This window comes from Sapajus apella, unplaced genomic scaffold, assembly GCF_009761245.1.
Source record: "Sapajus apella isolate SASKATOON/1434 unplaced genomic scaffold, GSC_monkey_1.0 scaffold49, whole genome shotgun sequence".
Taxonomy (NCBI): Eukaryota; Metazoa; Chordata; class Mammalia; order Primates; family Cebidae; genus Sapajus; species Sapajus apella.
In genome coordinates, this window is record NW_022436989.1 from 9,983,905 (window position 1) to 9,995,675 (window position 11,771).

At 39.2% G+C, this 11,771-nt stretch overlaps 1 protein-coding gene, 1 long non-coding RNA gene and 1 other non-coding gene across 14 annotated transcripts in view; all 3 read right to left on the minus strand.

The window, feature by feature from the left end:
• LOC116526142 overlaps positions 1-3,782 on the minus strand; it is a 6,171-nt gene extending 2,389 nt beyond the window's left edge. Inside the window, exons 1-2 of the long non-coding RNA XR_004257991.1 lie at positions 2,727-3,782; positions 874-877 (exon numbers count right to left, since the gene is read on the minus strand). This is a non-coding gene — a long non-coding RNA (uncharacterized LOC116526142). The remainder of the gene's footprint in view (positions 1-873; positions 878-2,726) is intronic.
• Positions 1-11,771, minus strand: part of RYR2 (ryanodine receptor 2) — a 784,407-nt gene that overhangs the window by 30,363 nt on the left and 742,273 nt on the right. For all 12 annotated transcript variants that reach the window (XM_032242431.1, XM_032242430.1, XM_032242419.1 and 9 more), the window contains 3 exons: positions 10,228-10,358; positions 8,894-8,936; positions 4,437-4,570 (listed from right to left, as the gene is read on the minus strand). In XM_032242431.1, the coding sequence (XP_032098322.1) occupies positions 4,437-4,570; positions 8,894-8,936; positions 10,228-10,358 (308 nt within the window). The remainder of the gene's footprint in view (positions 1-4,436; positions 4,571-8,893; positions 8,937-10,227; positions 10,359-11,771) is intronic.
• Positions 2,755-2,920, minus strand: LOC116526188. The gene has a single exon (XR_004258009.1). It is a non-coding gene; the product is annotated as a U1 spliceosomal RNA (small nuclear RNA).

Genomic DNA, 11,771 nt, shown 5'->3' on the forward strand with positions numbered 1-11,771 from the left:
GCACAATCTCGGCTCACCGCAACCTCCACCTCCTGGGTTCAGGCAATTCTCCTGCCTCAGCCTCCTGAGTAGCTGGGATTACAGGCACGCACCACCATGCCCAGCTAATTTTTTTGTATTTTTAGTAGAGACGGGATTTCACCATGTTGACCAGGATGGTCTCGATCTCTTGACCTTGTGATCCACCCGCCTCGGCCTCCCAAAGTGCTGGGATTACAGGCGTGAGCCACCGCGCCCGGCCCTATTTCTTTTTCTTGCCTGATTGTGCTGGCTAGAACTTCCAATACTGTATTGAATAGGAGTGGCGAGAGAGGGCATCCTTGTCTAGTGCCACATTTCAAAGGGAATGCTTCCAGTTTTTGCCCATGCAGTATGATATTGGCTATGGGTTTGTCGTAAATAGCTTTTATTATTTTGAGACACGTTCCATCGATACCTAGTTTATTGAGAGTTTTTGGCATAAAGGGCTGTTGATTTTTGTCAAAGGCCTTCTCTGCATCTATTAAGATAATCATGTGGTTTCTGTCTTTGGTTCTGTTTATGTGGTGGATTACATTTATAGACTTGCATATGTTGAACCAGGCTTGCATCCCCAGGATGAAGCCTACTTGATTGTGATGGATAAGCTTTTTGATGTGCTGTTGGATTTGGTTTGCCAGTATTTTATTAAAGATTTTTGCATCTATGTTCATCATGGATATTGGCCTGAAGTTTTCTTTATTTGTTGAGTCTCTGCTGGCTTTTGGTATCAGGATGATGTTGGTTTCATAAAATGATTTGGGAAGGATTCCCTCTTTTTGGATTGTTTGGAATAGTTTCAGAAGGATTGGTACCAGCTCCTCTTTGTATGTCTGGTAGAATTCAACTGTGAACCCATCTGGACCTGCACTTTTTTTGGTTGTTAGGCTATTAATTGCTGCCTCAACTTCAGCCTGTTATTGGTCTATTCAGGGTTTCAACTTCTTCCTGGTTTAGGCTTGGGAGGGTGCAAGTGTCCAGGAATTTATCCATTTCTTCCAGGTTTACTGGTTTGTGTGCATAGAGTTGTTTGTAGTAATCGCTGATGGTGGTTTGTATTTCTGTGGAATCTGTGGTGATATCCCCTTTGTTGTTTTTTATTGCATCTGATTCTTCTGTCTTTTCTTTCCTTTTTTTTTTTTTTTTTTTTATTAATCTGGCTAGCAGTCTATTTTGTTGATCTTTTCAATAAACCAGCTCCTGGATTTATTGATTTTTTTGAAGGGTTTTTTTTTTTTTTGGTCTCTCCTTCAGTTATGCTCTGATCTTAGTTATTTCTTGTCTTCTGCTAGCTTGTGAGTTTTTTTGATCTTACTCATTTTGATGATTGATAGGGTGTCGATTTTAGATCTTTCCTTGCTTCTCATGTGGGCATCTATTGCTATAAATTTTCCTCTAGACACTGCTTTAAATGTGTCCCAGAGATTCTGGTATGTTGTGTCTTTGTTCTTGTCGGTTTCGAAGAACATCTTTATTTCTCCTTTCGTTTCATTTTTTATCCAGTCAACATTCAAGAGCCAGTTGTTCAGTTTCCATGAAGTTATGCAGTTCTGAGTTAGTTCTAAATCATGATTTCTAATTTGATTGCACTGTGGTCTGAGAGACTGTTATGATTTCAGTTTTTTTTGCATTTGCTGAGGAGTGATTTACTTCAAGTTATGTGGTCAATTTTAGAGTAGGTGTGATGTGGTGCTGAGAAGAATATATATTGGAGAGTTTTGTAGATGTCTATTAGGTTCGTCTGATCCAGATCTGAGTTCAAGTCCTGGATATCCTTGTTAATTTTCTGTCTCATGGATCTGTCTAATATTGACAGTGGAGTGTTAAGGTCTCCCACTATTATTATGTGGGAGTCTAAGTCTCTTTGTAGGTCGTTAAGTTCTTGCTTTATGTATCTGGCTGCTCCTGTATTGGGTGCGTATATATTTAGGATCATTAGCTCTTCTTGTTGCATTGATCCTTTTAACATTATGTAATGCCCTTCTTTGTCTATTTTGATCTTTGTTGGTTTAAAGTCTATTTTATCAGAGACTAGGATTGCAACTCTTGCTTTTTTTTGCTCTCCATTTGCTTGGTAAATCTTCCTCCATCCTTTTATTTTGAGCCTTTGTGTATCCTTACATGCAAGATGGGTTTCCTGGATACAGCACATTGATGGGTTTTGACTTCGTCTCCAATTTGCCAGTCGTCTGTGTCTTTTAATTGGGGCATTTAGCCCATTTACATTTAAGTTTAATATTGTTATGTGTGAATCTGATCCTGCCATTTTGATACTAGCTGGTTGTTTTGCCAGTTAGTTGACACAGTTTCTTCATTTTGTCGATGCTTTTTACCATTTGGTACGTTTCTGGAGTAGCTGGTACTGGTTGTTCCTTTCCACATTTAGTGCTTCTTTCAGGAGCTCTTGTAAGGCAGGCCCGGTGGTGAGGACACAAATGAAGACGAATGCAGCCCTTCTGACTGCTTGCAGCTATTTCACCCCCGGGAATGCAGCTGGCCACTTATTTAAACGTGCACCTACTAAGCCTGATGTGTTTGATAAATAAATACATAAATCATCCTTGTATTTGAATGTTCACATTAAGATATCATTCATATAGAAATCGGATAATCTTTTAAAACTTGACCTTTCTAAATGCTTTAGTAAAGATCTTTGAAGAGACATCATATGAAAATCTTTTTCCTAGTTGTACATTATTTACCAGAACTTTATTCTTCTAATTTTTTTTTAAAGACCAGGGGAAAGCGTGAACGCAGTCCCCCATTACCACAAATTATGCGGTCGAGTTTCCCACATTTGGGGAAATCGCAGGGGTCAGCACATCTGGAGTGCAATGGATAAGCCTCGCCCTGGGAAAACCACCTTCGTGATCATGGTATCTCTCCCCTGCCAGGTAAGTATTATTCTTCTAATTTTATTCTCCATATGTAGAGGGGTTAAATGCCATATGAACTTCTTGGTACTTTGCTAGGGGTCAAACTTACAAACATTTACTATGTATAATGGTAGAAAACTTTGCCAATTTAAAACTATTTCGTCATATTAGAAAAACAGTCTAAACTTTCCTTCTGTTTCTTCAGACTTTTTTTCTAGAGTCACAAATATGACCACAGAAAATGCTTAACTCAGTAAAAGTGTTTAATTCTATATTGCTTATTAAGGATCTGAAAATGTTTGTGAGATGTTGAGTCTCACACCCTAGTTCTTGTTTCATGTGATATTTTAACATAAGGGACATAGGTCCTAAGGACTGCCCATCTGTGTTTCGTTTGACATACAGTGACCCAACCTTTAAATATACATTTGTTTTCCTAAAGTACTCAAGTAATACTTTGTACCTTAATTCATATCTGCTTATCTAAGTTCTTTTCAATAACAAATTCAAAAACAAGTTCATCTTAACAGACCCAAGTAGCTCTAACACATTTTCTAACACATATGACCAACGAAATAGGCCAGCCAAACGATCTTTTTAATGCTAGCTAACAGATTATGTGAGAAAATAATACTGCTTCACAGAACCATAAATATGTTTTCAAAGTAAACATTCCTAATCATGTTAAGAGAAAGTAAGTAGTATTTCTTCCAAAATCCTTAAGTGACCGCAACAAGAAATTACATTTTTAAAAGCATGTTTTACTTCTATTCCAGATATTCAGTTGATCAAATTTGCTGAATGTATATATTTGTACACTCATATTATATATGTGTGTGTGTGACATTTAAACTCAGGTAAATTCAACTCAACTTTATCTGCAGATAAAGAAACTGTGTCTTAGAAAACTTCCTGTGATGTGCCTAAGGTTGCTACACTTAGCAAGAGATGGGTTCAGGAAGCATCTGGGCCATGCCTGACTCCCCAGCCAATGATCTTCTGCATAGTTAAAACATTCCATGAAAGCAGTATATAAAGAATGTTTCATTTTCAAATAAACTTTACAAGTAATAGTATGACGGTATATTATTTCCGTCACACTAAGCCTTTGCTATTCAAAAAAATACAATAACTATAATAAAGTAATATGAGTTCCTCTGAACATTTTAAATAAAAGGGCCACATAGTTCCCTTTTCTAAAACATAAGAAAATTAGTTTTTCAGTCATATATTGAGTATTTGCATATGTTTTACTTAGATTTAAGGGCCATTTAAAGACAGAAAAAGCAAATTAAATCAAGAACATGAATAGTCTTTCTTTTCTCTTGTAAATATTAGAAGGCACCTTCAAAAATTAATAGAAATAAATCCAGTCATTCCATAGTTCCAAATACCTAGAAGTGTAAAAGTAGACTTTATATTCATTCTTTTTTCCTCATCTATCTATTCTTTGGACATTGAAGGAAAGGAAATCGATGCACAAGTTAGAATGTATGAACGTTTTCCCCTAAGTCTGCAGGACAGAGCAGAAGTGACACTTACACAGCTGAAAAGGAGCTGTCCTTCTTTGGCTTCTTCTTTTCTCTGGCATCACTGAAGTCCAGAGCTGCCTTGTCCATGCCGAGCAATTCACTGATTCTGTCTCGGCCGTAGAACTCTCCATACTTATCCATAACCTTGGGGCATGAGAAAAAGCATTTTGTTTGTAACATCAACTATATGTGTATATAATTATTTTTGAGACGGAGTCTCGCTTTGTCGCCCAGGCTGGAGTGCAATGGTGCGATCTTGGCTCACTGCAACCTCTGCCTCCTGGGTTTAGGCAATTCTCTGCCTCAGCCTTCCAAGTACCTGGGATTACAGGTGCCCACCACCATGCTCAGCTATTTTTTTTTTTTTTTTGGTATTTTTAGTAGAGACAGGGTTTCACCATCTAGGCAAGGCTAGTCTTGAACTCCTGACCTTGTGATCCATCCGCCTTGGCCTCCCAGAGTACTGGGATTACAGGCGTGAGCCACCGCGCCCAGCAACATCTAATTATTTTTATACTTACTGTTTATTTGCCCTAACAATCGCTTAAAATCTAATTTGTGGCTCATCTTCTGTGATCACACTGCTTAAGGTCTAAACAAATTCACAGCATTTTAAATGATACCTATCAGAGGAACAAGATGTCTCCTCATTCAAGAGAGGGAGACATACCAAGGAAGAAGATGAGCTGAAATAAAAGCATCAGAAATGGAGGGAAATAGAATGAGAATGACCTTTACCAAATTAATACTTATTGCCAGAAATTATGCTTCATTCCATGTGACTGTCACAATATGTAGGTTTCATGTTATTCATATTCTATTCTGCAGATAAAGAAACTATGTCTTAGAAGACTTTGTGTACTGTGCCTAAGGCTGCTAAACTTAGTAAGAGATGGGTTCAGGAAGTATCCGGGCCATGCCGGACTCCCCAACCAATGATCTTCTGCATAGACCTGTGCATGCCAATAGGGGGCACTTCACAGGGTGGCATCCTTCCACCCCACTCCCCTGAGTATCCTGACACCAGCAATTCTTCAGTAACAGCAGGACCTGCAACCTTGTCACCATCCTCATTTTAATTATCATCTAGTATAGATTCCATGTCCATCATTAGACTAATTCTTAACAGTCCCCCTCAGCTTCCTGGCTTATTTCTCTTCTGTTCTATTTGCCTGGCTTTGCCCATTTGTTGTGTTTTTAAAGCAGAGCTTGGATGTGGCCTACAGCTTCCTTTTGAGCTCAGCATGTCCAACTCTGGGTTACAGCTCCTCTCAGCCTCTGCTTCATATACCTCCTGAGTCTCACGTAACAAGGAAAACGCAGGTTGGGCATGGTGGTTCATGCCTGTAATCCCAGCAGTTTAGGAGGCCGAGGTGGGTGGATCATTTGACATCAGGAGTTCAAGACCAGCTTGGCCAACATGGTGAGACCCTGTCTCTGCTAAAAATACAAAAATTAGCCGGGTATGGTGGCAGACGCCTGTAATCCCAGCTACTTGGGAGACTAAGGTAGGAGAATCTCAAACTCGGGAGGTAGGGGGTTGCAGTGAGCTGAGACCATGCAACTGTACTCCAGCCTAGGCAACAGAGTAAGACTCTGTCTCAGAAACAAAAGAAAGAAAAAAATGGAGGGAAAAGGAAAAGCAATTAAAGACAAACAGGAGAAGAGACCACTAGTAGCAAAAAAGGGGGAAAAAGCAGTCATACAGGAGAAATGAGGATTAGAAATGGAGATGGAATGTAAAACAATAAGATTGGAGGGAATGCAGAAGGAAATACATGAATGAAAAGAAGGTTGCTTTTTCTGAAGGTATACAATCAGGTAAGTTAAAAGAAACCAATACAGCCTATGAACATGGACCACTTGGGTTAATTAAAACAATTTGTTTGCATTATTCTCACAGTGCTAAACATGGGCTGGGCTGATCTGAGTTGGGGGTTGTTTATGGACTGTGTTCTCACGTTCCCTGCAGAACAAATTGGGTACTGTAGCAGGAAAGCCAGAAATAGGATGATTTGCCATTGTAGCTTATCTATTTATTTGACTCTAAATATCACGTATTCTTCAGAGAAACTCTTGCTTTAATCATTTAGAAGCTTCTTCCTTACTCCATTAAATCATAGGAATAACATGTTCAAATTATTTAAAATTATTTAAAAATTATTGTTTAAATGCTTTCACCTCATTTGTGTGTGCTCAGATGCACTAGCGCACTGCTACTCAAGATGCTGGGTCACAAGAGAACAAAAAACTTGCACTTACTCCATGCAAAAATCAAACACATTGCTTCTTTCTAACAAAGTAATATATATGTATTTTTTTTTCAATGTGTTTACTGATGTAGTTACTATAAATTATTGGTGCAAGTTCTATATCTCTGCCCAAACTGGCAACAAAACATTTTCAGGCCAGGCACGGTGGCTCACGCCTCTAATCCCAGCACTTTGGGAGGCCCAGGAAGGTGGATCACCTGAGGCCAGGAGTTCAAGACCAGCCTCGCCAACATGGGGAAACCCTGTCTCTCATAAAAAATACAAAAATTAGCCAGGTCGGGTGGTAGATACCTGTAATTCTGGCTACTTGGGAGACTGAGGCAGGAGAATCACTTAAACCTGGGAGGCAGAGGTTGCAGTGAGCTGAGACTGCAACACTGCACTCCAGCCTGGGCAACACAGTGAGACTCTGAAAAAAAAAATCCCAACACTTTGGGAGGCCAAGGTATGCGGATCACAAGATCAGGAGATGGAGACCATCCTGGCTAACATGATGAAACCCATCTCTACTAAAAAAACAAAAAATTAGCTGGGCATGGTGACATCCACCTGTAGTCCCAGCTACTCAGGAGGCTGAGGCAGGAGATTCGCCTGGACCTGGCAGGTTGAGGTTGCAGTGAGCCGAGATTGCGTCACTGCACTCCAGCCTGGGCAATAGAGTGAGACTCCTTCTCAAAAAACCAAAAAACATTTTCAGAGGCCAGTTGCCAACCACACCATTTGAGTAGCACTGAACTGGTGAAATCAAAGTGGAAAACCCAGTTCATTCAGCAGGTATATCTGGCTATTTACTCTGATGGTATTCTGGAATTCGTTATGAAATAGTATATGAATTGAGTTAGTTTGGCAACTAGTGCAGTGCAAGAAAAAAGGAGCTACAAAATAATGACTTAGCATTTTACGGCGTTCAACCATGCTTACGTATATTCGGTCATTAAAGAAAAATGGGATCCACATTAACATCCTGTATAGCAGGTAGGGCAGAAATGATGCTTGACCCTCAGGTCAGAAGCTCTCAAGGTTAGGGCTTTAGGCCTGGTGCAGTGGGGCTCACGCCTGTAATCCCAGCACTTTGGGAGGCTGAGGCCAGGCGGATCATGAGGTCAGCAGTTCAAGTCCAGCCTGGCCAACATGGTGAAACCCAGTCTCTACAAAAATACAAAAAAAATTAGCTGGGCATGGTGGCGCATGCCTATAATCCCAGCTACTCTGGAGGCTGAGGCAGGAGAATTGCCTGAACTAGGACCCACGAGGCGGAGGTTGCAGTGAGCCGAGATGGCACCACTGCACTCCAGCCTGGGCTACAGAGCAAGACTCTGTCTCCAGAAAAAAAAAGATAAAAAGATTAGGGCTCTAGTGCCTTCAATAGTTGAGAGCTGAACCCTATTCACATGTTACTGTTCTTTCTACCACCATCTGATGTAGTTAGCATAAGAAGAAGAAGACGACTGTATTTATTTTTAAAAATCTTAACTAAATGAAATTCAGTCCTTTGTTGTCATCCCACGACTTCATTTCTTTACTGTAAAGGAGGACACGAGAGCTAGGGATTTCTCAGCTGTCTTATCTGAAAGTAGCCTTAGCCATTTTAGGTTACTCAAGTAATTTCAAAGAAAATTCTTAGCAATAATTATTGTTATGGACTGAACACTATTTAGCTGAGTAAGGACTCAGCTAAATTTTGGGGCTGTGGAGTATGGATTTCTTATGTGCTATTTAAATTATTTTTTATTGAGATGGAGTCTCTTGCTCTGTCAGTCACCCAGTCTGGAGGGCAGGGGTGCAATCTCAACTCACTGCAACTTCCACCACCCAGGTTCAAGCAATTCTCCTGCCTCAGTGTCCCGAGTAGCTGGGATTACAGGCACCCACTACCACACCTGGCTAATTTTTGTATTTTTAGTAGAGATGAGGCTTTGCCAAGTTGGCTGGGCTGGTATAGAACTCCTGACTTCAAGTGATCTGTCTGTCTCGGACGGGATCTGCAGGCAGGAACCTGGGCAATGGAGGTTGCAGTAAGTCGAGATTGCACCCCTGCCCTCAAGCCTGGGCCACAGAGTGAGACTGCATCTCAAAAAAGATATTAATAGGCAGACAAATTACACCTCAGTATCTTATTCTACATCTGAATCACATCAAATTAAAATCTCAACTGTGCTTTAAGAAAAATATAGAGGATTCCAAGTAGTATTACCTTTCTTTTAACAAATTTGTCCCAGTAGTTGTTGGGAAATGACCTAAAACATAGAAAAGCATAAGAGTAAACAGTAGTATTTTTAAATGATAAATAATAACATATCATTTGGGATATATGGCATACTTAAAATAATATGTAAACATATAACCTGCCATCGATGTAAACTTACAATGAATTATTAACATCATATCATTTCCTGCATCATAGGCATTTGAATATTATTTTAAATATTAACATGTAAATACATATAAAAGATTATAAGCTGATACTTTAATGGAGAAGAATATGAACATATTTATTAGGTAGTATTGTTATGCTTATTTGTTGATAATATATCAGTACATAGATCTGTTTGTCAATTGCTTTTAAAAATTGAAGTATGTAGAAACCTGTCATTGTTTTTCCTATGAAGAAAAAAATCTCCTTCCCATCAGTTATCCTCAAGGAGACTGAGATCACAGCACCAAAGCACAGCTCCAGCACCATCACTAACACATAGTTTACCTAAAGGGATCGATTTGCTTAGACTTAGTATTAACGTGTAGAATTGCTAAACAAAACATTTAGCATTTAGAATAAACATGTATCACATATAAATCATCTCTATTTGACAACTCAGAACCCATTAGCAAATAACTTTTTCATGATAACTAATAAGCAAAACTAATCAATTTAAAAAATATTTCACTCTTGATTAGTACATATAAATGACTACAAATATTGCACTACTGATTCTTTTGACAGTGAAAAAGTATACTTTTGTGATGGATTTACACTCAGAACAGCAGCTAGTCGTGATCTCACAAGGCTCAATAATCATTGGATAGAAAAAGCATTTGCTTTTCTCTTACATTTTACACTATGTCCTAACATTTAGTTTTACGCCAGGCTACTTGATGGCACTGAAAGTTGATAACTCAGGTGTATTGAATGTCTGAAATTCAATATATTTTCCTTTAATGCTACAACTCTCTTTCCTTCATGAATAGTTTTTACTTCCTCTGCTTTTGGATGACACAACCCTACAGTGTAGGTTATGCTCTCCTGATACCCATATCCCTGAACACCGGGTAATGGATGCGATGTTCCATCAGTGCTGTGGAGATGAACTCTAAGCCAGTTTTGATTAAGGAATTCAGAACTCCGAGGGCAAAAACTGAGGAATCCGTGAGGAGGCTGACAGCGCATAGTCTGTAGATTTTTCTTGGCTGAATATGTAACTATTATTCACCTCTGCTAAACTTTTGACAAATCTGCAGAAACTCCAGCCAAATATTTTCATGTCTTGAAATTTCTGAGAACAGAAATGTCTCATATAATTCTTTACTCACTGTGTGTTGATTACAAGCCGGTCCCACTGGCCTTTAATATCATCTTCTGAAGGCTGTTCGGTAATATAAAGCCCATCAAATTCCAATTTCCGTGCTACTTCCTTTTCTCGCTTAAAAATAACCAATGGAACCTACACATGAAAAATAAATATGTTAAAATTACTTGAGATTTCCTGGCCTCTCTTGTGGTCACTATCTTTACAAAACAGCTTTTAGATAGAAGTATTTCCTGTGTACTTCCAGGAAGGTAAAAATTGAGTGAAAATGAATCGGCTATATATTCAAGCAGGAAGAAGCACCCAGAAGGTTTTGGAAAAACAGAAGGGGCTTATAAATAACTACATTGATAAAATCATTTTTAAATTTCAAAGACAAAAAGATTATGCAAAATCATTCTTTTTACATATATCTCTCAATATGAATGAAATAAAATCTAGCAATCGTAGCAATGTTTCCAGATGCATGCTACTAAAGTGCAGTTTTATTTGAGAAACCTCTTTAGTAATTTCATGCTCAGCATCACCATGTGCTGTTTTGAGATAAATTTTAATTTCAACATCAGTAAAAATCTTTGTCAGTTTGTCAAAGTATCTCCAGAACATATTGATTCTCTTTTCATATGGACAGACTTTACAAGACACAGATATTCAGGAAATAGCCAAGAATATGCACTCCTGTAAAGCAACAGAATACTGTGCCTTGGTTTTTCAACATCTTCTAGAAGATTTATAACCAGAGGCAGAGGACAGTGAAAGTGAAATAAAAGCATTACAGTGAAAAAGCGTCTTGCTAGGAAAAGATAAAGAGGTTTGCACAGGTAATGGGCAGCCCTGAGCACTCGGAGAGATTATCTTGGGTTCTATTCACCAAATTTTATTGTTCCCTTGGCAGGCCTCTAGGGATAAATCTGCATTATTTTCTGGGTGAAGTGTGACAAATCATGAGGCATTTCTGCCAAGAATAGCAATAGATACTTACCTAACAATAGAACAATCAAAATGACTCCTAGGATCAATACAATGTATTTCTATAAGTGTTAATATGCTGGAGTATCACTGCATTACCATGAGACATGGTTAATTAGTTCACTTCTGTAGGGCCAAGTTACAGGCCAAATTGTCTACTTAATGTGCACAATTATCAATACATGAAAAAAAGCTACATTAAGACAGACCACGGCCATATCCCCTCCCCAGGGCAGACTAGTCAATGTAGATGTATAAAGGCCACTCTCCAATGCCCCAGGCCAGGACAGCCATGAGGGGGCATCCCTCTGCACCTGCTGTGTCTACACAGTACCCACTTTCCCCTCTGTCCCATCCTGCTTCCTCCGTTTGCCCCACGGGTGTTGATTCAGGGAGCATTCCCTCATAAACTTTGTGCACAACATTTCCAGCTCAGAATCTGCTTCCCCAGAAGTCCAGCCTGCAACACGCGCGCGCACACACACACACTGGTACCTTGGTGCCTTACTATCTTACTTTCAAGCAGTAGTATTCAATGATCACACACACACACACACACACACACACACACACACACAC